Source organism: Cydia splendana, chromosome 21, assembly GCF_910591565.1.
Source record: "Cydia splendana chromosome 21, ilCydSple1.2, whole genome shotgun sequence".
NCBI lineage: Eukaryota > Metazoa > Arthropoda > Insecta > Lepidoptera > Tortricidae > Cydia > Cydia splendana.
Window position 1 is genome coordinate 14,470,460 of NC_085980.1, and position 23,679 is coordinate 14,494,138.

Genomic DNA, 23,679 nt, shown 5'->3' on the forward strand with positions numbered 1-23,679 from the left:
GTCATGGCAAAGTCGATGGAGGAACTCAGCATGATGCTCGATGACCTCAACCGAGTTTCACAACGGGTGGGCTTGAAAATGAACATGGACAAGACGAAACTTATGTCAAATGCCAATGTTGTGCCCATCCCAGTCTCTGTTGGGAACTCGGTACTCGAAGTTGTTGACTCGTACATCTACCTAGGACAAGTAGTCCAATTAGGTAGGTCCAACTTCGAGAAAGAGGTCAACCGCCGAATCCAACTCGGTTGGGCAGCGTTCGGGAAACTACGTAATGTCTTTTCGTCCGACATACCTCAGTGCCTCAAGACGAAAGTCTTTAATCAATGTGTGTTACCAGTGATGACTTACGGCTCCGAAACGTGGTCTTTCACTATCGGCCTCATCTCAAAACTCAAAGTCGCTCAACGAGCTATGGAGAGGGCTATGCTCGGAGTTTCTCTACGTGATCGAATCAGAAATGAGGAGATCCGTAGAGGAACTAAAGTCACCGACATAGCCCACCGGATTAGCAAGCTGAAGTGGCAATGGGCAGGCCACATTGCACGCAGAGAAGATGGCCGATGGGGTCGAAAAGTGCTCGAGTGGAGACCACGGACTAGCAAGCGCAGCGTAGGACGTCCACCCACAAGATGGACAGATGATCTTGTTAAGGTCGCCGGAAGACGCTGGATGCGGGTCGCTTCCAACCGGCACGTATGGAGGTCCAAGGGGGAGGCCTATGTTCAGCAGTGGACGTCTTATGGCTGAGATGATGATGATGATGAAGCTTAAGAACCGGACCACATTAGGTGCAAGTACAGTCACGCTCCGTGATTGTTGCGCCATTTAGGGTCCTTGCCAAATTGGTTGTTCAATACTTACGCTATATAATGTCCAATTTAGCAAGAACCCTTAAGCTCAACCTGCTCATCAATCGGTCAATCACGGAGCGTAACTGTACGTTAGTTTTAGTTTGGGTCATTTTATTTAAAGTTGTCCTCTACACTTTTTTTTTTATTTGTGAAATTTTATGTTATTTCTACTCAGAATCACGAGCTCTTTCTATCCTAATAGGAGAAAAAAAGTGTCCCAAGGTTTTTATTTCCATTCCGTTAACATTTTTCATAGACTTTATATGGCGGTCACGGAATGGAAAAATCGAAAATTGTATGGAAATTTTGGGACACCTTTTTCTCATATTAGATAGAGCTCATGATTCTTAGATTTCTTAGTAGAAATAACATAAAAAATTCCAAATTTGAAAAAAAAAGTGTAGGGGACAACTATAAATATAAAAACTTTTACAAAAAAAAAAAGAAAACCGACTTCAAAAAGGATAAAATAAAATATAATCCGTTTTTAAGTATATGCGTTACTAACTGATATGTTTGAAGTCGGTGCCAAGCCAAATTTGAAGCATACCATGATTTTAGGTCGATCCGATAACAATGTTTGCCATAACAAGGATTGCCTTACACGACAGCAATTATCATACTTTCTGTAGATACCTAAGAACCCACTGTCAATCCACCTTGGCGCAGTCCGTACCATGTTTGTCGGTACTAGTATAAAACCAATGCGATTGCCGATATGTTTTTTAAAGAGCAATTTTTACTATTTTTCGAACTGTCCATAGAACTCAGGTGTGGGATTGGGACTGAGTTATTTCCCGCCTCTTATCCAGAGAACTTGATTTCAAAATATAAAACAATTCAAGAACCATCTACAGGGCTTTAACTTTTTACCTGCATGGCAAATTTCACCAGTTTACATGGCAGTTGTTTAGCTGGAAAGGTGACAAAGAGACAGACAGAATTACTTTCACTATTATAATACCTATTAGTACAGTTGTAATGTGATTTATAGACATAAAGCTGATTATTTTTGACCGGTATTGTTACTATTTGTCTTGGCACCGACTTCAAACATATCAGTTAGTAACGCATATACTTAAAAACGGATTATATTTTATTTGATCCTTTTTGAAGTCGGTTTTCTTTTTTTTTGTAAAAGTTATTATTTTTCCATTTTTAATTGTAAGGCATTGTTAACAGCTTATGAGTAACGCGTGACGCATGAATGAAAATAATAATGATGCGTATCACTAAATTCGTAATCATTCCTGTCACTACAGTGCACAAACACAAAATCCATCCTCCGCCTCGCCACTGACCCAATCCCTCAACCCCCAGATCACTCAACCTCACTGCACATCAACCCCTGATCACGGAACCCCTCGTTCCTGAAGCCTGAACCACCAACCCTTCAACCGCCATTTCCCGACTCCTCAGTAGCCTTACCATAAGTCTAACACTGACATATTCGCTAGCGTGTGCGTAACTTACTTTCTATGCGTCTCGCTCGTACTGGCATCCTATTAGTGCGAGCGAAATGTATAGAAAGTAAGTTACGAAGACGATAGCGAAGATGTAGCGTCAAACTCGTGGTAAGGCTACAGTTGTACTTCATCAAATGGGTTATTAACGGGAGGAAATGTTTGAGTTACTATAAAAAACAACGATGTCGCCATACTCGTACCTTTAAAAATTGAGGAATTCCCTCATTTCCTTATGAATTCCGTCACCAGATTATAACCAACAATATTATGGGAACACATTGGAGGTAACTTCGTTCAAACAAAAAAATAATTACTCAAATCGGACCACGGGTTCTGGAGTAATCTACACTTATAAAATCATCATCATTTATCATCAACAATCATCATCATCAGGTCCACTCCATCAAATTAGTGGTTTTTAAGAGGAAATGCTTGATTTTCTTAAGACAATACCCAAATCACCATACATGTGCCTTTAAAAATTGAGGAGTTCCCTCAATTCTTCACGGATCCCATCATCAGAATAGCACCAGATTAATGTGGGACGCTCTTGGAGGCAGTTCCCTTCAAACAAAAAAAGAATTGCTCAAATCGGACCACGGGTCTCGGAATAATCGCTGAACGTCGTACATTTTAAGAAATCGTCATGATTATCATCAAAACAATCATCATCATCAGGTCCACTTCATCAAATTGGTGGTTTTCGAGAGAAAATGCTCGAGTTGCTTAAGAAAACATCCAAATCACCCTACATGTGCATTTAAAAATTGAGGAGTTCCCTCAATTCCTCATGGATCCCATCATCAAAACAGCACCAGATTAATGTGGGACCACCTTGGAAGTACCTCCTTTCGAACAAAAAAAGAATTACTCAAATCGGCCCACGGGTCTCGGAGTAATCGATGAACATACATAAAAAAAAAAAAAACATAGCCACAACCGAATACAGAACCTCCTCCTTCTATGAAATGGAAGTCGGTTAAAAATGGCCCGTTTGTGCTTGATAGGCGGTTTAACATTTGATTTTAAACATGAACAAGTCTATCGATTTTTACAAGCTTTTATTTTAACTTGCAATGTACCTATGTATTGTATGTATCTAAATATATAAACGTGAAAGACCTGACTGACTGACTGACTGACTGACTTAAATCAACGCACAGCCCAAACCGCTGGGACTAGAAAGTCCAAATTTGGCAACTAGATTCCTTATAAGGTCTAGGGGTCCACTAAGAAAGGATTTTTCAAAATTCATCCCCTAAAGGAGTGAAATGGGGGTCCAAAGTTTGTATGGGGAAACAAGATTAGTTAGACTATTTTATTCCAAATTTCACAGGAGTATTCCTAAAGATAAATGAGTAAACACGTGTTTCAGGTTTTTTGAAAATTGAACCCCTAAGAGGGGGAAAAGTCACCAATAGGGTTGATATCTCAAAATATCAATATGGGTATCGTTTTCATAGTATTTTGAGACGCTAATAACAAAAATGGCATCTTAATTAAAATTAACGTAGCCGAAGTGAACAATCATCCCTCTGGTGGGGGTGCAATGGGGTTGAAATTTCAAAATATCAATATTGGTATCATTTCCATGGTTTTGTGGGACGCTAATTACAAAAATGGGATCAAAATTAAAATATAACGTAGCCGACGTGAACTATGGCCCCTGGTGGGGAATGCTAATTAAAAAGATAGCATAGACGGTTGTAACATACACGCTGATTTACAGCCACACGTGATCCAGACTTTTGAGAATGCAATCCCTTAAAGTAAATTTTTTTAGCTATTAGCTCAGGGAAAATTTCACTAATACCTACAATGGCTGTTGAATTGTTGGAATTTGATGGGACCATGTTGGCTCACACCGTAGTACCTATAATTGGAGATGGAGGCTGTCTGTTTCGCGCCATCTCCTATCTTCTGTATGATACGCAGGTGATGGCCAGGGAGGTGCGCGAGCAAATCGTTAGTCACGTGGTGGCCAACTGGGAGGAGTTTGTTATTATGTCTCATAACAGTAACGGTGATAATTACTCCAGCTCCGTTGAATACTGCCTTGAAATGTCGCGCCCGTTTACTTACGGTAGTCTCTGCGAGTTGGTAGCGGCAGGACAACTGTTTCCGTGGGTTTTAGAAGTTTACCGCAACAATGAGCTATATATGAGAGTTGGTACTGTAGGTAATCCGGTGGGCCGACTAAGATTTTCAAGTGATTTGTCTAGCGGTCATTTTGACGTATATATTCGCAGTGAATTACTCGTAAGACCCACAATATCAGAGCCCTTCTTCACTCCTCTCTGTGGTTGCCAAGAAGATTACCACGAGAAGGAATGAAGAGATTACCACCCCACCACACATTTAGAATCAGACTCATCATTATCTCTTACCGCTACCAAAACAGTTACTAAAAAACGCCGTGCCAGGTTCACGAATACTACACGGAACAAACAACTAAAAGCTGCCGCAAATAAATATATGCAAAACAAATCATCAGATCACAAAGCTGCCGTAAGCAATTACCAAAAAATGAACCCTGATGTACACAGAGAAGCAGTAGCTAGGTATCAGCAAGCCCACCCCGAGGTAAACCGTGACACCTCCGCTAGGTATCAGCAAACCCACCCCGAGGTAAACCGTGACACCTCCGCTATGTATCAGCAAACCACACACACTAATACACTTCATCCATGTAAAACTCCGCACCATTTTGCAATTCTCTCTCAAGTTGCCGTTTAATGTCGTCCGAATAACTGTCCTTATATTTTTCCCAGAGACTTAACGGGTCAGTAAGTTGACAAAAAACTAACATTATTATGAAAAGTTCACGCAGCTTGAAGGGAGAATCGCACAACGCAGCTTCCTCTAAAGTTGAGTCCCAATGTTTATCGTCCTCTAGCAATCCAAGGGAGAACCACTAATGTAGTGTATAAGGAGGTGCTATAGGTACAAAAGGCTACATAAATAAAAAATATAAATTAAAAGGTGTTAGGTACAAAACGTACATTAGATTATATTAAATAAGTCGAGCTCGATTTATCGATATAATTACAATTCAGGTGTCTCCAAGTCAAGAGAGAATACTGTGAATAAGCTTTTACTGAAATAGTGAGCTACACCTTCGGCCTTGTCATCACTTTCCAGCAGGTGAGACTTAGTCAGTCACTGTTCAGTCCGTAAAAAAAAAAAAAAAATTAAAAAAACTCTCCTGCGCGTGCGAAGCCGCGGGCAAAAGCTAGTGTAACTATATTTGTACGGGTCAAATCTTGCAAGTTAAATTTGACCCACTTCACGGTTTCCGATGAAGCTGAAAATTTACATGCATATGTAAGTCGGGTGACAACGCAATATGATGGTACAATCGAGCTGATCTGATGATGGAGACAGGAGTTGGCCATAGGTACTCTGTGACAAAACAACGCAACCTAATTGTGTTTGGGGTTTTTAGAATAGTCTCGATGAGTATTAGTTGCCTATGTAAAGAAAAGTACAGTCAGCGATAGAAGCTTGTACCAAACATGAAATTTATGCCATAAACTTATTACGTACTCAACCGAATAACCATGGTGAGTTGGCAGGTGCTTGGGGTATGTTATCCCAAACTTGTACTTGATATCGGGACTTAGCTTGCCCGGAGTGACCTCCTGCTGCCGGCGAGCATTGATTTCCTGTCAAAAAAACGAGCATAAGTTAAAAACCGGCCGAGTGCGAGTCGGACTCGCGTTCCAAGGATTCCGTACATTACCCAATTTTCAACAATGTATTTTTTTATATATGTGAAACGCGAGTGAATTGCCTTAAAAAAACCCGTAGGGGTCGGATCAAAAACTAAGTAATTAGTCCGACTCACGCTTGACTGCATATTTCTAATAGGTTTTCCTGTCATCTATAGGTCAAAAACTATTTTGTGTATTTTTTTTCAAAATTTTAGACCGAGTAGTTTCGGAGATAAAGGGCCCGGGGAATGGTAATTTTTTGGCTATTTTCTTAAATAACTTCTAAACTATTTATTTTTAAATTACTTCTAAACTATTTATTTTTAACACAACAAAAAATATATATTTGACATTCTCAAAATGAGTTCTTTCATTGGATATGTAACACGATAGCTATAAGTTAAAAAATATTAAATTTTAATTTTCTCATTTACCCCCCAAAGGTGGCCTCCATATTTAAAATTCATTTATTTACGTAAAATGTCCGTCTTTGGGTCACGCATTTACACGTGTGTACCAAATCTCAACTTAATTGGTCCAGTACTTTTGGAGTAAATGGGCTGTGACAGACGGACAGACAGACAGACGCACGAGTGATCCTATAAGGGTTCCGTTTTTCCTTTTGAGGTACGGAACCCTAATAATATTTTTTTATACTAGCCTATTAAGGTGTCCCACTGCTGGGCAAAGGCCTCTCCCCTTGTCTTTCACGACTCCCGACATAGCGCCTGCTCTGGCCAGTTACTGAGAAAGGTGTCTAGGTCGTCCCGCCATCTCCGTCTGTCCGTCCTTCTGGCATCCACTTGGTAGCTACACTAGCCCATCTGTCTGGATGCATGCGGCAGACGTGACCGGCCCAGTCCCATTTGAGCCTAGCAGTCTTTTCGCCGACGTCAGCAATACGGGTTTTTGCGCGCAGCGTGGTGTTCCGGATACGATCAGTCCTCTTTACACCTAAAATGCTGCGCTCAATAGCCCGTTGGCAAACCTTCAATTTGGCCTTCTGACTCTCTGTGAGTGACCATGTTTGAGCACCGTAGGTTAGGACGGGCAGGATACACATGTCGACGAGTTTTCGCTTCAGTGACAATGGAAGGCTACCCTTCATCAGCGCCTTCATGGACCTGTAGCTCTTCCAGGCGTTTTCGACACGGCGCTCAATTTCTTTGTCATGCCTGTTCCTGAAAGAGACTAACTGGCCCAAGTAAATATACTCGTCAACATAGTGTATAGTCTGCCCGTCTACCGCAACCGTAACCGTACGGTTCTTGCTGTTGCATGGTCATCACTTGAGTCTTGGTTCGATTCATTTGAAGTCCAACTTGAAGGCTTGCGTTGCTCAGCTCTTGGAGCATTACCTGAAGTTCGGCAGCGGAATGGGCAAAGAGAACGATGTCATCGGCGAAGCGGAGGTTTGATAACTTCCTGTCACCGATGACCACTCCTCTATCCTGCCAGGAAGCTGCTAGGCTCTTAAAGATTTCTTCTAGAGTGCTTGTAAATAATTTCGAAGACAACGGGTCGCCCTGCTTGACACCTCGCTGTATTTGGAACACTGGACCGGATGACTGTAGCTTAACGTCCGCTGTACTATTGTTGTATATGGCTTTGATTAGGTTTATATAGATGGAATTGATACCTTGATTTTCGAGTGCAGTTACTATGGCGGAATGTGTAACGCTGTCAAAAGCTTTGGTGTAATCCACAAATGCTAAGTATAGGGGAATCTTGTATTCAGTAACTTTTTCTATAATCTGGTTGAGGGTGTGTAAATGGTCGGTGGTGGAAAATCCAGGGCGGAAGCCAGCTTGATTTGGGGGTTGGTGTCGGTCGAGTTTTCCAGCAATGCGACTCTCAATGACTTTAATGAATGTCTTGTAGACATGAGACACCAGGCTGATAGGTCGATTATTGCTAATGTCGCCTTTATCGCCTTTCTTGTGTAGTGTTTACCTTTTTCCAATAAAAAAAAAAAAAGTACGATATTAGAATGTAGTAGCTTCTGTGGAATCTTACTTGTTTTTAATATGTTATTGAATAGTTTTGTCAAGGGGAGTAGGAGACTAGCTTTGCCAAAAACGAGCGCTTCTGAACTAACACCATCTGCTCCAGGGCTTTTTTCGAATTTTAGACTTGATAGGGCCTTTGCTACTTCATCGGTTGTAATTGGGGTGACGGTGTCGGTGCAGAGGCGTTGCTCGGTGATGTGTGTTTTGTACGGGTCTGAATATAAGGACATGTAAAATTGTGTACATATATCCATTAGTTTGGTTCTGTCGCTGTATTTCTTGCCATCTGTGTCTTTTAGGGCGGTGATCCAGGATTTACCTTTTGTTATTCCGTTTTTGGCTACTCTGAGTGATCTGTTGTTAATGAATGCTGTTTTTACTATATTTGTGTTGTAGTTGCGGACATCAGAGCGGATGCTCCTTTTGGTTTCTTTATCTAATGTTCGGTATTCTTTGTGCCTATTTTTAATCGAGTTCGTTTCTCTAATAGATGTAGGGTTTCGCTAGATAAAATGGTGCGTTTGCTTTGTTTTATTTTAACTTTATTACTTGCTGATTTAATGGTGTCAAGGATATTGTGGTATTGGGTCTCTGTATCATCCGAGTCTAAAATGAGGGCGCTAACCCTGTTTGTAAGTTCCAGATTGAATTCATTGTAGTTAGCAGTCAATACAGATCTATCCAGCTTTTTAAATTGTTTTGTAAATTGTAGTATACTAAATTCATACTACATCCCGACGTTTCCAACCCTTTACAGCGTTCGTGGTCAACGAGTGACTGAGGAAAAACTACGCTGTGAAAAAAACTACCCACTTACAAAATAATGAACCATCATATTTGTAATTGGGTAGTTTTTGCATATCGCGGTAACCGAAGATAATTTTTTTTTTTTCTTAGCCTATTTGTGTGTCGGATGCCGACGAAAAAGCGTGGGCGGGGCAGGCCCAAGCGGAGATGGCGGGACGACTTTGATGCCTTGGACCTCCATTCGTACCGGTTGGAAGCGACCCGCATCCAACGTCCTCCGGCGGCCTTAGATGGACAGACGACCACAAGGTCGTCCACAACGACCATAAGGTCGTCTGTCCATCTTGTGGGTGGACGTCCTACGCTGCGCTTGCTAGTACGTGGTCTCAACTCGAGCAGTTTTCGGCCCCATCGGCCATCTTCTCTGCGTGCAATGTGGCCTGCCCATTGCCACTTCAGCTTGCTAATCGGTTGGGCTATGTCGGTGACTTTAGTTCCTCTACGGATCTCCTCATTTCTGATTCGATCACGCAGAGAAACTCCGAGCATAGCCCTCTCCATAGCTCGCTGAGCGACTTTGAGTTTTGAGATGAGGCCGATAGTGAAAGACCACGTTTCGGAGCCGTAAGTCATCACTGGTAACACACATTGATTAAAGACTTTCGTCTTGAGGCACTGAGGTATGTCGGACGAAAAGACATTACGTAGTTTCCCGAACGCTGCCCAACCGAGTTGGATTCGGCGGTTGACCTCTTTCTCGAAGTTGGACCTACCTAATTGGACTACTTGTCCTAGGTAGATGTACGAGTCAACAACTTCTTGAGTTCCCAATAGAGACTGGGATGGGCACAACATTGGAATTTGACATAAGTTTCGTCTTGTCCATGTTCATTTTCACCCGTTGTGAAACTCGGTTGAGGTCATCGAGCATCATGCTGAGTTCCTCCATCGACTTTGCCATGACTATGATATCGTCGGCAAACCGAAGGTGAGTGATGTATTCGCCGTTGATGTTGATGCCAAGTCCTTGCCATTCCAGGAGCTTGAAGGGCTTCTTCCATTACGGCAGTAAACAGTTTCGGAGAGATAACGTCTCCCTGCCTTACGCCTTGCAATGGAATCGCCTTCGTGCTCTGCTCCTGTACTCGGACCGACATGGTGGCGTTACTATACAAACACTTCAACACTTCGATGTACCGATAGTCAATATGGCATCGCTGAAGAGACTCAAGCACCGCCCATGTTTCCACCGAATCGAAGGCTTTCTCATAGTCCACAAACGCTAAGCATAATGGCAAGTTATACTCTTCGGTCTTCTGTATAACTTGCCGCAGCGTATGGATGTGGTCTATGGTATTATAGCCTTTTCGGAAACCGGCTTGTTCGGGAGGCTGGAAGTCATCAAGTCTGTGTTCGAGACGGTTCGTGATGACCCTTGAAAACAGCTTATAGACATGGCTCAGAAGCGTGATGGGTCTGTAGTTCTTCAATAGGCTGTTATCACCTTTTTTGAAAAACAGCACCACCTCGCCTCTATTCCATGTTTCAGGCGTTTTGCCCTCGGACAAGTCGGAATTAAAGAGCTTCTGGAGGACTTTAAGTACCGGTGTTCCACCCGCTCTCAGAAGCTCTGAAGTGATTCCGTCTTTGCCCGGCGCCTTGTTGTTCTTAAGCTGCTTCAGGGCCATCCTAATCTCGTACAGACTGATGTCCGGGATATCTTCGGTATAATGTCGGGACAGCTTTATTGACAGCTTGAGCAGCTATATTTTTGATGTGTATTAGAAAAGTACTCAAAATGTTAGTCTCTTTAACTTGTAAACTGAAATAAATGTCATATACTAAGAAAAAGTGACCAAGGCCTCCAGTGCCCCAGGCTGGAATCGAACCAGTGCCATTCGGCCACCGGGCCACAGCGGCATAGGTAGAATTTTTCCAAGAAGTATATGCACTCCTTACTGAAGGCTTATGGCGCCCCCTGGCCATCCCTAAGGTAGAACAGTATGGTTCGGACCTTCCAAGTATTCAATTCAAGGTTCAGTGTGGTTGGTTTCTCTTTAACTTTAATTAGCAATCATATCTGGGCAATATCGTAAGTTTTACTAGGATACTAACCAAAAAGGCTGAATAACTGCGATAAGGTCTTTTATCTTAGGATCTCAAGTGCGAATTACACATTGTTGCTAAGCAAAAGCAGTTATTACCTAGTTTCTACCTTGTATCGAGATACTAAGTTAGAACGCCGTATAACGAATGTATACCGCCTTCTTGAATGGATTCACACATTTTTAAGCTTAATACAAAGCTAAAAAGGTTTTTATAAAATAAAAAATAAAACAATGTGTTTAGAAACATACCAATACCTACCACATACAAAAAGGAATAATGGAAAAAGATTTTCGTAGAATTAAAAAAATAAGTTTTTTTTGCGATTACTTTGAAACTAGCTTTTGTCGAAAAACTGCTTTTTGCACTAGGAGGGCAGTATAGCTAGAAATATCCAAGATGACGTAGCTCTCATCTGCCGTAAAGTTAAGGCTCTTTATTATTATTTTTCAGAAAAATGGTACCATTTATATTTTTTCGAAAAATCATCAAATTTTGGGGATATTTAGACTCAGACTGAATCACGAGTACCTACTATTGAATGATACAAAGAAAAATACAAAATGTATGTGAAAATGCGTGACGAATATTAATTGACCGAAGCGAAGCGAAGGTCTACGTTTTGACTCGGGCATTTTGCTTTCGTATGTCCGGATGTTCTCCTCTACAGGTCGCAATTCTTAACCGATTCTCGTGAAATTTTGTGACCGAATTTTATGACTAAATAAAATTTTTTTGTCAATCCGGTTTTTAGAAATTTTTAAAAATGGCGGAGTCGTGATGCCTGGCGCCTAACCAAATAGTGGTATCGGTACCATACGAGTGTTTTCTTTTTGTGATATGTTTATAGATTAAATGGCCAAAAATTCAGAAAATTTATTTCGCTGGTTTCGGAGGTATTGAGATATTTAATTTTAACTAATTTTAATTTGAGAAGGAGTAGCTAAATTTCGTCAACCCATCTAAGAACTATTTGGCTCAGTTTGTAAACGTTCGCTTTTTCTGTTTGCACAGAGGGTCTGGGTTCGATCCCCAGTAATTGTATGCTGGGATATTATATCTTTTTGTATTTTTTTACACATACATTTCGTATTGTTTTTTTTCAATTTACTATATTTAAAGCTCTTAGCACCATGTTATTTAAAGCTCTGCTCGCGAGGTCTACAGCTCACAGAGCCACTAGTTTATTATTGGGACTTATTTTTTTCTTTTTAAATCATAAGTACTCGTGATTATGAGTAGAAATAACCCAAAAGTTAATGGATTTTTGTTAGGCTCACGACTCAGGCAGAAAGGGGAGGGCCCCCGCTCCGAGTCGTCCCTGTCGCAAAGGCTGCCCATGGTAATCCAGCATTGAAATGCTGCAAGCATCATGGGCACCTTTGCACCGGGAACGGCAGTCGTGGTTATGAGTAGAAATAACCCAAAAGTTAATGGATTTTTGTTAGGCTCACGACTCAGGCAGAAAGGGGAGGGCCCCCGCTCCGAGTCGTCCCTGTCGCAAAGGCTGCCCATGGTAATCCAGCATTGAAATGCTGCAAGCATCATGGGCACCTTTGCACCGGGAACGGCAGGGAGCGGTTTGCTTTTATACAACCAATTAATTTGTACATAATTTATATCTTTGATTTTGTCAATCGTTAATAATATAGGTACATATAGCGGAAGGGGCTGGGGGTGGGATACGGCGTTGCGTGAACAAGAGATTTAATTCCTTTGGCTGGATTGGTCCTTAGGACCCAAGGATGGATTTAAGAAGTGGAGCCACCAAGATTTTTGATGTAAATTTTTAGGGGGGGGGGGCTCTCAACTTGATCTTGATATCTATGTCATTTAAGCTACTAGGCCAAGTTTGGTATCGTTTTCGTATAAATCGGGGATGCCGAATTCATTTATGATATCATAATGACACCATTCCGAAGTAAAAACACATAAAATATGAAAAAAATACTTTTTTTTTCCTCTTCACGCCTAATCCGCTAAACCAATTTAGTTAAAATTTGTTACAGAGATAGTTTCAGCCCCAGGGAATAACATAGCATACTTTTAATCTCAAAAATCATCCCTTAAGGGTGTGAAAATGGAGGTGGAAATTTGTATGGGGATCCAATAACCGCTGAACAGATTTAGATAAAATTTGGTATGGAGATATTTTGAGTCCCGGGGAAGAACATAGGATACTTTTTATTCAAAAACAAATCTCTCAAAAGTGAAAATGAAGGTGTAAGATTGTATGGGAAATCAATAACGGCTGAACCGATTTAGATGAAATCTATGTCTACATCTTTGATTTAGTTGAAAATGATACTAAACTTGACATAGAACCTATACATAAAAAAAAATAACCTCTGACGTCACCGACCCTTAAAACCCCCCCACCCCCCACCTGCATCAAAAATCTGGGTGGCTCCACTTCTTAAATACATTTTAGGAACACGAAGATTGATTCTACCAAAGGAAATCTCTTATTCAGTGAACGCCGTATTTGAACTTTTTATGGCTTGAGCACACTCCACTAATATAAAATAAAACACATAAAAAACACACACATATATATATATAATTACACAAAAATTATAGATAAAAAAAGAAAAACAACGGGTTGCACTCCGGGAGAGCCGGCAGAAGTGAAAACTCAATGACATTGTAACAGTTTTTCGATCAGGTCACGTGTCCGTCTTACGAAGCGTCTTACGTCAAAATATTAATAACAGCGCCATCTAGTGCAAAATGTCTGCAGCACTATGTATAATTGAGGTTAACGCCATTTAGCGTAATTTCGTCGCATCACTTGAAACCCCTAAGCACATCACTGTTTAGTACTCGAGTTATATTAGTACCAGTTAGAGGGAAACTCACTAGATGGCATTTAAATCACGTAACGTTCGTTACGTGTCCGTCGTCAGTCGAGTTTAACATTTTTTTCCCATCACAAAAAGTGCAGAGCGCCGCTAAAGAAGTTGTCACTTCAAAAATTATGCATATAAAATTATTGAAACACTTCGTCCATTATACCTGACCAAATCAGGCAGTCAGGCTGGAGAGACGAAGTGCAGAGAGACCTTAGCGAACTCGGCGCCGTCGACTGGACAGAAACGGCTTTGGACAGAGTAGCATGGCGGTCTTTGGTGTCGGAGGCCAAGATCCACTTCGGGTCGTTGCGCCACATTAGTAATAAGTAAATCAGGCAGTATGATTTTTATGATCTGGCGAGTTTTACGATCGGACATTTATAGCATAAACAAAGTCCTACCTTCGGTGGGTTGACATTTTTCGGTGGGTTGACGTTTTTCGGTGGGTTGACGTTTTTCGGTGGGTTGACGTTTTTCGGTGGGTTGCCGTTTTTCGGTGGGTTTACGTTTTTCGGTGGGTTGGCGTTTTTATTTGGTATGCCTGCTAGTGCGCAGTCTTCTGAAACCGCCGTGGAGTAATCTAAAAAATGTCACCTTTGAACCACATTTCCTGTTACTGTTACGGCTATTATCTGTGGTAAGGTAGCATTATAAGATGAAGCAAATGATTTGGTATTCATTTGTGGCTCTCCACAGAATGGCCCTTAAGCTTCAAGTGCAATAAGGAGTTTTACGTCTAAAATTCCAACAAAAAATCATGTAGAATGGTTATTATTGCACATAAAGCATAAGGACCCTGATGAAAGGCCAAATATTATCTACTTACAGACTGAAGTTAGAATTATGACCAATACGATAACAACATTCTTTGCCATTTATTTTTTTATACTAAAGTCTTCAAAATGAGTTATGGATATATTAACTCACATTTATAGACGGGTCTAACGCGAAATTTATTCAATTACCTTTATTTACCGACGTTTCGACACAGGTTTCACTGGTCGTGGTCGCGGCTAACTGATGTCCCAGCAAAATGTCAAAACAGAGATTTGTGCAAACATTTGACGGTAAATAAAGGTACTTAATTGAATAAATTTCGCGTTACACCCGTCTATAAATGTGAGTTAATATGTGTTCAAAACGCGATAGTAAAAAAAAAGAGTTATGGATAGCTTAAATCATATTTTTCAATATTTTATTTCAGCATGAATATTACTTATTAATTTTGCCTTCTTAGACCAGCGGTGGAACAAAAATGGGTTTTGATAACATTAAAGTTTTTTCTTTTTTGATATGTTATTGCATGCATGTTAAATAACATTTATGTAAAATATTAGAAAATTATAGGTGGAGCGTTCGGCCATATTTAAATATTTCAATTTTGCTAAATAACTATGTAAATATAAAATTAAAGTTACAAAAAACTGTAACATGTTCAATAACACTTTAATTTATTCACAATATTCGGTTTTTAGAAATCTGGAACAGCTGCTTTCTGGTGAACGTAAAAACACGAATTACTTTGTCAATAAAGAATTAAAGTAGCTGATATTGTAAAATTACGATATTATCTATCAACTTAGTATACTTGTAAAAAATTAGAAATGTAGACAATGTGCTTGTCTAGATATTGATTTCTGGTTAAGCAGTATAGCCAATATTGAATTAAAGTTTGTAGAGTTAATATTACACGGTCATAATAAAGATCTTAGTTCCCACACAAAATATTAGAAATATAAAATCACGGCGACACTAAATACTGATACGTAAGTATGCATTCCGCGCTTATATTGAGTTACATTTCAAACGCGCGGCGTTTTCGCGCGCCGCGCTGTGCGCCGTGGCAGGAGGCAGCGATCGACGGTGGCGGGCTAGCGATTAGCGCGGTGCCCGTAAAAAATACGCAAAACGTTTATAAAATTATTATCAATGGTAAATAGTTATATTGTTAATAGTAGGTCCACTAATGGAAACTTACCTACACTTATTTATTTCTATATGTACTAGGGATTGCCCGCGGTTTGGTTTACGTAGAATTCGTTATCGTGTTAAGTATAGAAATAATAGATACATTTGAAAATTATTTTAGGTGCATTGTCATACAGATAACCACCCTTGTTAAAGTATTCTTCAAATTCAATAGACAGGTGTCATTTCAATATAATTTTGCGTAATTTGGCGCTTTTAGGTTATAAATGACTAGCGACATATATTTTTTGTTTAAGAGCGATATCCGATATATATATCTCCGATAATATTTACTTTATCATTTAAATCAATTTCAAACTAACGTTATTCAATATTTATCATTTTAAAGTCAATTTTACCAACCAACTGAGCTTTACGAGTATACCTACGGAAACAACTCAAAATTTGCATCAAATTAAATGCCACTCTTCTTATCCGTTTCGAACAATCAAGAGGGCCTTTACGAGCTGATGTAGTGAAAATTTTATTTAACCCTCGTCCCTTGAAACCTTCACTACGCTCGAGGTTCAACTTTACGAACCACTCGCTACGCTTGTGGTTCAATTTTAGAATGTTTCGCTTGTTTGGGTATCAATATTAGCATGATTAATCAACAAATTTTCCCCTTGTAAAACAAATAAATAAGGTAGGTGAGGTGCAGGCATATGAGGCCCGGCGGGTAACAAGGCCCAGCATTCAAAAATAGCAGTTGCTCCCTATTATTCTGAATTTGTACTTGTTGCTAAGAAGATCCACTGTCAGTGCAGGTAAAAAGGTCCCGTCCCGGGCCTTATTGAACGTATGAGATGAAATAATAGATTAAAATATTTTTAGATAATTTTGAATATTTTTAATCTCTCATTAATAAGGCCGATTTGAAGAAACTTCTATGAAATTATGACTTATAAATAACACCTTCACTGCGTGGGCTGTCCAAATCGCTGCAGACTTTTCTTGGTCTAACTCTAATAATTTTTCACTTGCTTTATTGACCTAAAGACGTTTTAAAGAATCAAAAAGTCTAATAACATTTAGACACTTATACTTTTTAAAGGCAGTAACTACTTACTTATATAGGTAACTTTTTTTATTAATACATAGGTAGTTATTTACGATAGAAGTGCGAAAAATTGAAATTTTGCAACGAATGACGAATTTTAAAACACGGCCAAAGGGAGTATTTTAATGTGCTTATTATAGCACCGGTGTCGTAATGTAGCACCAGGGCCCTATTTCACCAACGTGACATTGTTGCTGACGTCACAGGCATCCATGGGCTACGGTTATAGCTTACCATCGGACGGGCCTTATTCCTGTTTGTCACTATCATTGTATTATTAAAAAAAAAACTTTATTATATCGGCAAAAAACAGGTATCTTTCTTGTTTATGATGATAATGATGACAATTGACACAAGATTTCAAAGAACTTTCGGTAATTCATGACAGTAAATGAGTTCTGTGTCGGAATTTCGTGACAACTGCCGTATTTCTTGTGACAATTGTCCAAGTCCCAGCCCCCCCTTTGCTACAGTCCAACCCGAAAGGCACCTTAGGTCGGCGCTTACGTCATTATTACCGGCGCCCCATTAACTAATGAAATGAAAAATATTTATTTCGAGCAACTATGGACTCATACAGATTTGTTAGTAGACTTACGTTCCTAATGTTAGTACCTAATTAACTATTACAATATATATACACTGCTGGAAACATGCATTTCGCAGCAGTGTCTCATATACGGGCAGTCAAGTCTGTCCGCTATCACACACAGGATAGGGTTGGGGCTGGCCCGCACCCGGCGCACCAGGGATGTGCATCGTGCAAACTAATGCGGTGCTACGCGACGTAAGCGCCGACCGCCATATTCAACGTGGTTTGTCACATAGTACCCTGTAAACGTATGATTCCAGGGATAAAAAATATGTTATAACGTTATCCAGCGTATAATGGAATTCATAAAAGTTTTTCTTAATAATTACTACAAGTAAATTTGTTCATATTTGCATATTATTAAAAAGGTAAATGAAAAGTAATTGAGTAATTTAATTACTAATTAATGTAATCACAATTGCAAATTACACAGAAAAATTAATTACATGTAATTAAATTTTATGTAATTAAATTACAAACATTTTAATTACATGTAATTAAATTACACGAGTAATTAATTACATGTAATTAAATTACACGAGTAATTAATTACATGTAATTAAATTACACGAGTAATTAATTACGCCCAACACTGGTTGGTGGCAAACAACCACACCGCTCGTCTGATGGTAAGCGGTTACCGTAGCCTATAAAGGCCTGTGACGTCAGTAACAGTGATGTCGACAAATGTCGCACCTGTCACGTTGGTGAAATAGGGCCCAGATGTACAGTAAAAATCATGTTAAAAGATAATACTAACTGTTACGAAGAAATATTTATACTGTAAAAAATTATCCCACCAAAAACATTTTCATGTAAAATGTTGCTAAGACGACACCATAAGCCTAAGACTCGCACTGTTAAAAAGTTATCAGATCTCTTGTCGAGCCAAGCTTCAAACTCTACAAGCCCCTTCACTAACTCTACACCTTAGTCAAAATATGTGGCTTGGCTGTTTTGCTACCGCCACATGGGCATAAGGTGAAAAACTTATTATAATCATTATTTTTAGGGTTCCGTACCTCAAAAGGAATAAAACTGAACCCTTATAGGATCACTCGTGTGTCTGGCTGTCCGTCTGTCACAGCCTATTTGCTCCGAAACTACTGGACTAATAAGTTGAAACTTGTCTATAACCCAAAGACATACATGTAAAGTAAATATGTAATATAAATTTAAACAAAGGGGTCACTTTTGAGATGAATGATAAATAGAAGAAAAAAAACTATATCTTTGTTATATATCAAATGAAAGGGCTCATTTTAGAATTAGAATCTCAAATATATTTTTTTCATAATTTTAAAATAAATAGTTTAGAAGTTATTTAAGAAAACAGGCAAAAAATTAACATTACCCTTATCTCCGAAACTACTGGGTCTTTTTATTATGAAAAAAATACACATATTAGCTCTTTACCTATAGATGACAGGAAAACCTATTAGAAATGTGGAGCTAAGCGTGAGCAGGCCTATGGAACTCTCTGCGCGAGCTCGGATTAATACCTACGAATCTGCTCCCGTTCACGGTAGAAAAGCAAGCCAGTTGGTTGCCACACGCGCTCACGTACGCACGTCACCGCGCGCCGCACTGTCAATTTTTACGATAGTTACACGGACGGCGGGATTCGGGAAATGAATTAGAAATGCACTAGATAAGAAATAGTAAATATATGTGACGTTCCACGGCAAAAGGTACCATTGCCCCGACTGAATATTGGAGTGGCGATAATAATAAGTGTAAGCGCCAGCCGCCATAAGGTACCTTTTGCCGTGGAACGTCACATATCTTTACTATTTCATATCTAGTGAAGTCTAACGGCGCGATATCTTAAAGTTCGAATCGCGCGGGTAGTAGGTACCTACCTACTATTGAATTTCTTTAATTAAACATGTAATGTTTAATATGTGTGACAAATGTATAGATTTAGATATCTATCTATTTGAAATAGGTAGTAAATTTTTAATTTATTTTGGTAAATGTTTATTTTAACGACAGTAAGTTTACACCGGAAAGTGCCTACTCATTTTTGCTCTGGTTAACTTATAATTAATTACCTTTATTCATGGGGTTTCTATTATTTTTCTTTACTATGTAACATTAATCTCTATCTGGTTTTAAATTACACGAAGTTTTAAAACTAATTCTTGCTGGGATTATTGCGCGGTTTATAAAACGGCGTAAACACTGCGGTTACTGCAGGGACATATGACCTTTTAAAATGACTATTTCGCAAACACTAAAGCATAATCGGAATATTAGGTATAATTTAAGATTAAGCTTTCCTTTTATTTCACTCCTCTGTTTAAGTGGGTATTTATTTATCATTTCTAAGCGTCAGCAACCCTAGCGTTGTGCCGGTGCGCGCGGTGCGGGGAGCGGCGCGTTGAAGGTCACTCCATTGTATTTTTGTGTAGGTATCAAAACGGTAGGTACTTGCGTTTTGTTTGAGAGATAAGTATCAGTTCGTAAGAACTATTGTATAATCTGTGGCGTGAGTCGGACTTAAGTAGGTACTTAGTTTTTGATCCGATCCCTACGGGTTTTTAAAAGACATTTTACTCACTTTTCACTAAAAAAACATATTGTTAAAAATTGTGTAATGTACGGAACCCTTGGAACGCGAGTCCGACTTGCACTTGGGCGGTTTTTTTATTATACATACAATAGTTCTTGTAGAAACGAAACGGCCGAGCTACATACTTTGACTAAGGTGTAGAGCTAGTGAAGTTAGGGCTTGTAGAGTTAGAAGCTTGGCAAGAGATCTGATAACTTTTTGACAGTGCGAGCCTTATGGTTTCGTCTGGGCAACATTTTACATCAAAATGTTTTTGGTGGGATTTCACTTCTTTTTGTAAGTTGCTTATGACAATCTTCCATCCCCTAATTTAAAGGGTTGGGGGTGATTTACTATTAAAAATCCTGAAATAAGTATCTGGGGGCATCTGTTACACAATGTACTTCTTACTGATTCCCCATATAAACCCTTCACCCCGTAAGGGTAAACTTTGGGGTTGAAATCTGCCTTCAGCCCGTAAGGGTAAACTTTGAGATTGAAATCTATTCTATATCCTTCCCCATAACAATACCTATCTACATACCAAATTTCAACTAAATCGGTTCAGCGATTATTGATTCCCCATACAAGATTAAACCCCCTCATCATCCCCTTAAGGATTAAAAAATTCAAGTTTTTGAATTTATTTGTTGTTTGTGTACTAAAACTATCTTACATTATACTTCAGGAAGTACCCTAAAGGTATTGATAATCATCAAGTGAGTGAGTCAGTGACGAAATCGAAGTTTTTAGATATGAATAAAATCTAAAGTATAAGAGCTATGCAATTGATATGCTTAATAAGTCCGAGAACTTTGTTTATCTAGTATAATCCAACCCCAAGTTATGAGGGTTCCAAAAAACGACGAAGCGCTTCGAGAAAAGGTAGATAGTGCCCTTGCGCTTTGCTCGTCTTGGCGGGGGCACTGCCGTGCCCCCAGATGTTAAAACATAATAATAATAAAGCTTTATGTTTAGTGACTTTAGTTACCTACTATTTTCGCGTAAACTAGACAATTTTTATATCTTTAGTTAATAAGGCCCAAAAGAATTATTTTTAACTTATTATAAATATCCTCTTGTTGTGAAGTACCAAATATTGTTATTTGTATATGTATAACTCTTAAATTAAAAACAATAAAATCTGTTATTGTCTACTGTCAAAATTATTATTTTTTGCGGGATTAAGTAATACCCTGCTAGTGTTCAATAAGGCCCACAATAGGACTTTTATAAAAGGTATATTTTCCAAGAGTATCGTAATATTTTTATAACTATTATGGTATAATGAAGAAACTTCAATAAATAAGATACCTATTTGAGTGAGTTTTTCATACTTAATATCCTGTTTATTAAAAAAAAAAACATTTTAATTTAAGGTGGGCCGTATATAGGCATATACGGCCGACACGGAATATACAATGTGAGGTCACTTACCTTATTGTATATTCAATATGTATACGTGTAATATTGAGCAGTTGGTTTATAATATACATAATATGTGACGTCCCACGGTCAAAGGTACCTTATGGCGGGTATGGAGTTATGCATATCCCAGTAATCTACAATAAATAAGCTATCGATAACACAAAAGATCAACCTTCTAGGTTGCGTAGTTACAGAGATATGATTTTTTGAAAATAATGTTGTGAAATTAGCAACTTTACGATAGAGAAGTTTTAAGTTTAGCCGCCTAAAAAACTATGTTCCTGAAGTAAGTTACATAGTTGACTACAAATAATAATACCTTATATATGTGAGATTAAAAAAATATTGCGACTTGTTCTGTAATGCAAATAGAAACTTTTGATGTCGACTGATTTATGTGTATACTAGCCAATCTCTTGAAAATAAAGTTTTATTTCATTTTCACGATTGATTGCAATGAGCTCTCAAGATTTAAATTCTATCTATTAGAAAACGACACTGACAGACAGTTTAAGCAAAAAACAATACCGATTTAGAGGTGAAAATGTATTTTCTGACTTTTTCATATAAAATCACAAAATTGAATATTTTTACTTTTAATGTGACACACAATCAATTTTTCTGAGCACATATGAAAGAAATTCTGTCATTCAAATGAAATAAATCCTAAAACCCCAACTAAATACTATATTTAACCCCTTATGCCACTTTAAACTTACATAACAATAACAGTATTTGCTCCATACATTTACGAAAAGGTACCTTATGGAAATAAATCTAATAATACATCACTACAAAATATCAATCATATTACAGTTTATCTTTTATGAATAGAAAATATTAATTTACATTAAACTGCCCCAAATTTAATTAGTTCTTCGTCATAATAATCTTAAAGAAGACCAATAATTTGTATGTAATGAAAAGGTACCTTGTGATTAAGTTACATGATGAGGCATGATGATGATGGAACAGTTAGGATAAACTAATAATATTTTGGGGTTAAGATGGTATAAATCGTCTATTTCTTATCAATAATATATTTCGGTTGCTATTGAAGATAAGCGGCATTGAGGTTCAATGACCTCAGATATTCCATAAGGTAATGCGTCGGGTATTGGCATTTTTCAGCAAACCAATGGCTGATTTACTGCATGCGACCAAACCAAATGAAGATTATTCTAGTTAAGAAAGACTTGACGAGAGTAACTTTGGTATAATAGCAGGCTACTTGGATTTGTGATGTCGGTCTATGTACGGTTATAATATTTGCGAGGCGCCCAAACCAGAACTGAAATTATCAAATTAGTTTTGCAGAATGCTAATACAGTTCTCTACCAAACTTCTTTTCCCGTATTGACTAGTTTTTTTGGGAATTTTCAATCTTTTTTCCATAAGGTACCTTTTCTACTAAACTCTGAGACGACATTACTAGGCTTATAACTAACTTATAACAAAAATAAAAACAGGTAAACAAACGTTACGCATTAAGGTTTCAGATCACACAATAAAAAAAAATTGAGCATTTTTTCACCTCTTTACAAAACATTTCATATCTCCGAAACTAGAAACCCTCATAAGGTACCTTTTCCCGTGGAACGTCACATATGATATTGACGTTGAATAGGACAGGACATGACAATAGGAACCAGAAATAGGTATAGTCGGTCAAACCAATTTGTCAGTAAATAAAAACAAAAAAACTATATTCATCCTTTTCTTTTGGGTGCTAGTACTAGTGTAAGTCAAAGATAGTATGATGATTCTCTCTATGTTTGAAATGAGACAGTCCTTTGACAAACTATGGTAAAAAATAGTTGTGAATATCATGTACATTTTTATTACAATTTCGAAATTCAAATGTTCTTCCTAATCAACTCGGCCACTAAACTAACTGATAACTTGGTATCCGATCCGCTAACTCGGCGAATGAATCGCCAATTCGCCAACTCTCCGAGCCGAGTCAACGCTATCAAACTGCTACTAAGGCCATTCAAAAATAAATCTTAATTCGAGAGCCCGAAGGTTCTTATATGACAAACAATACATTATGACTTAAAACTTTATGGGAAACAAAGGGACCCCTTTAATTTCACGTAATGTCCGCATCTAATTTATATATGTCCACAGTAAACAAACAAATGAATGATAAGAAAAGACAGACAGTGCTGTGAGGTGTGAGGGGCGAGGCGAGGGGCGAGGTATAGGCTATGATAGGGTCTCGGGCGCCGCGCCGGCGACACTGACGGACCAGCGCGGCGTAGGTATGTATGAATTTCGCGCCTTTTTAAATATATTTTACTATTACAATGCAAGCTACACACCGAAAT

General features: G+C 38.6%; 1 protein-coding gene across 3 annotated transcripts in view; it reads right to left on the reverse strand.

Moving 5' to 3' along the window:
• LOC134801048 (protein spalten-like) overlaps positions 1-14,975 on the reverse strand; it is a 32,963-nt gene extending 17,988 nt beyond the window's left edge. For all 3 annotated transcript variants that reach the window (XM_063773575.1, XM_063773574.1, XM_063773573.1), the window contains exons 1-3: positions 14,574-14,975; positions 14,149-14,327; positions 5,867-5,985 (exon numbers count right to left, since the gene is read on the reverse strand). In XM_063773575.1, the coding sequence (XP_063629645.1) occupies positions 5,867-5,985; positions 14,149-14,327; positions 14,574-14,622 (347 nt within the window). In that variant the 5' untranslated portion in view covers positions 14,623-14,975. The remainder of the gene's footprint in view (positions 1-5,866; positions 5,986-14,148; positions 14,328-14,573) is intronic.
• Positions 14,976-23,679: the final 8,704 nt, after the last annotated feature.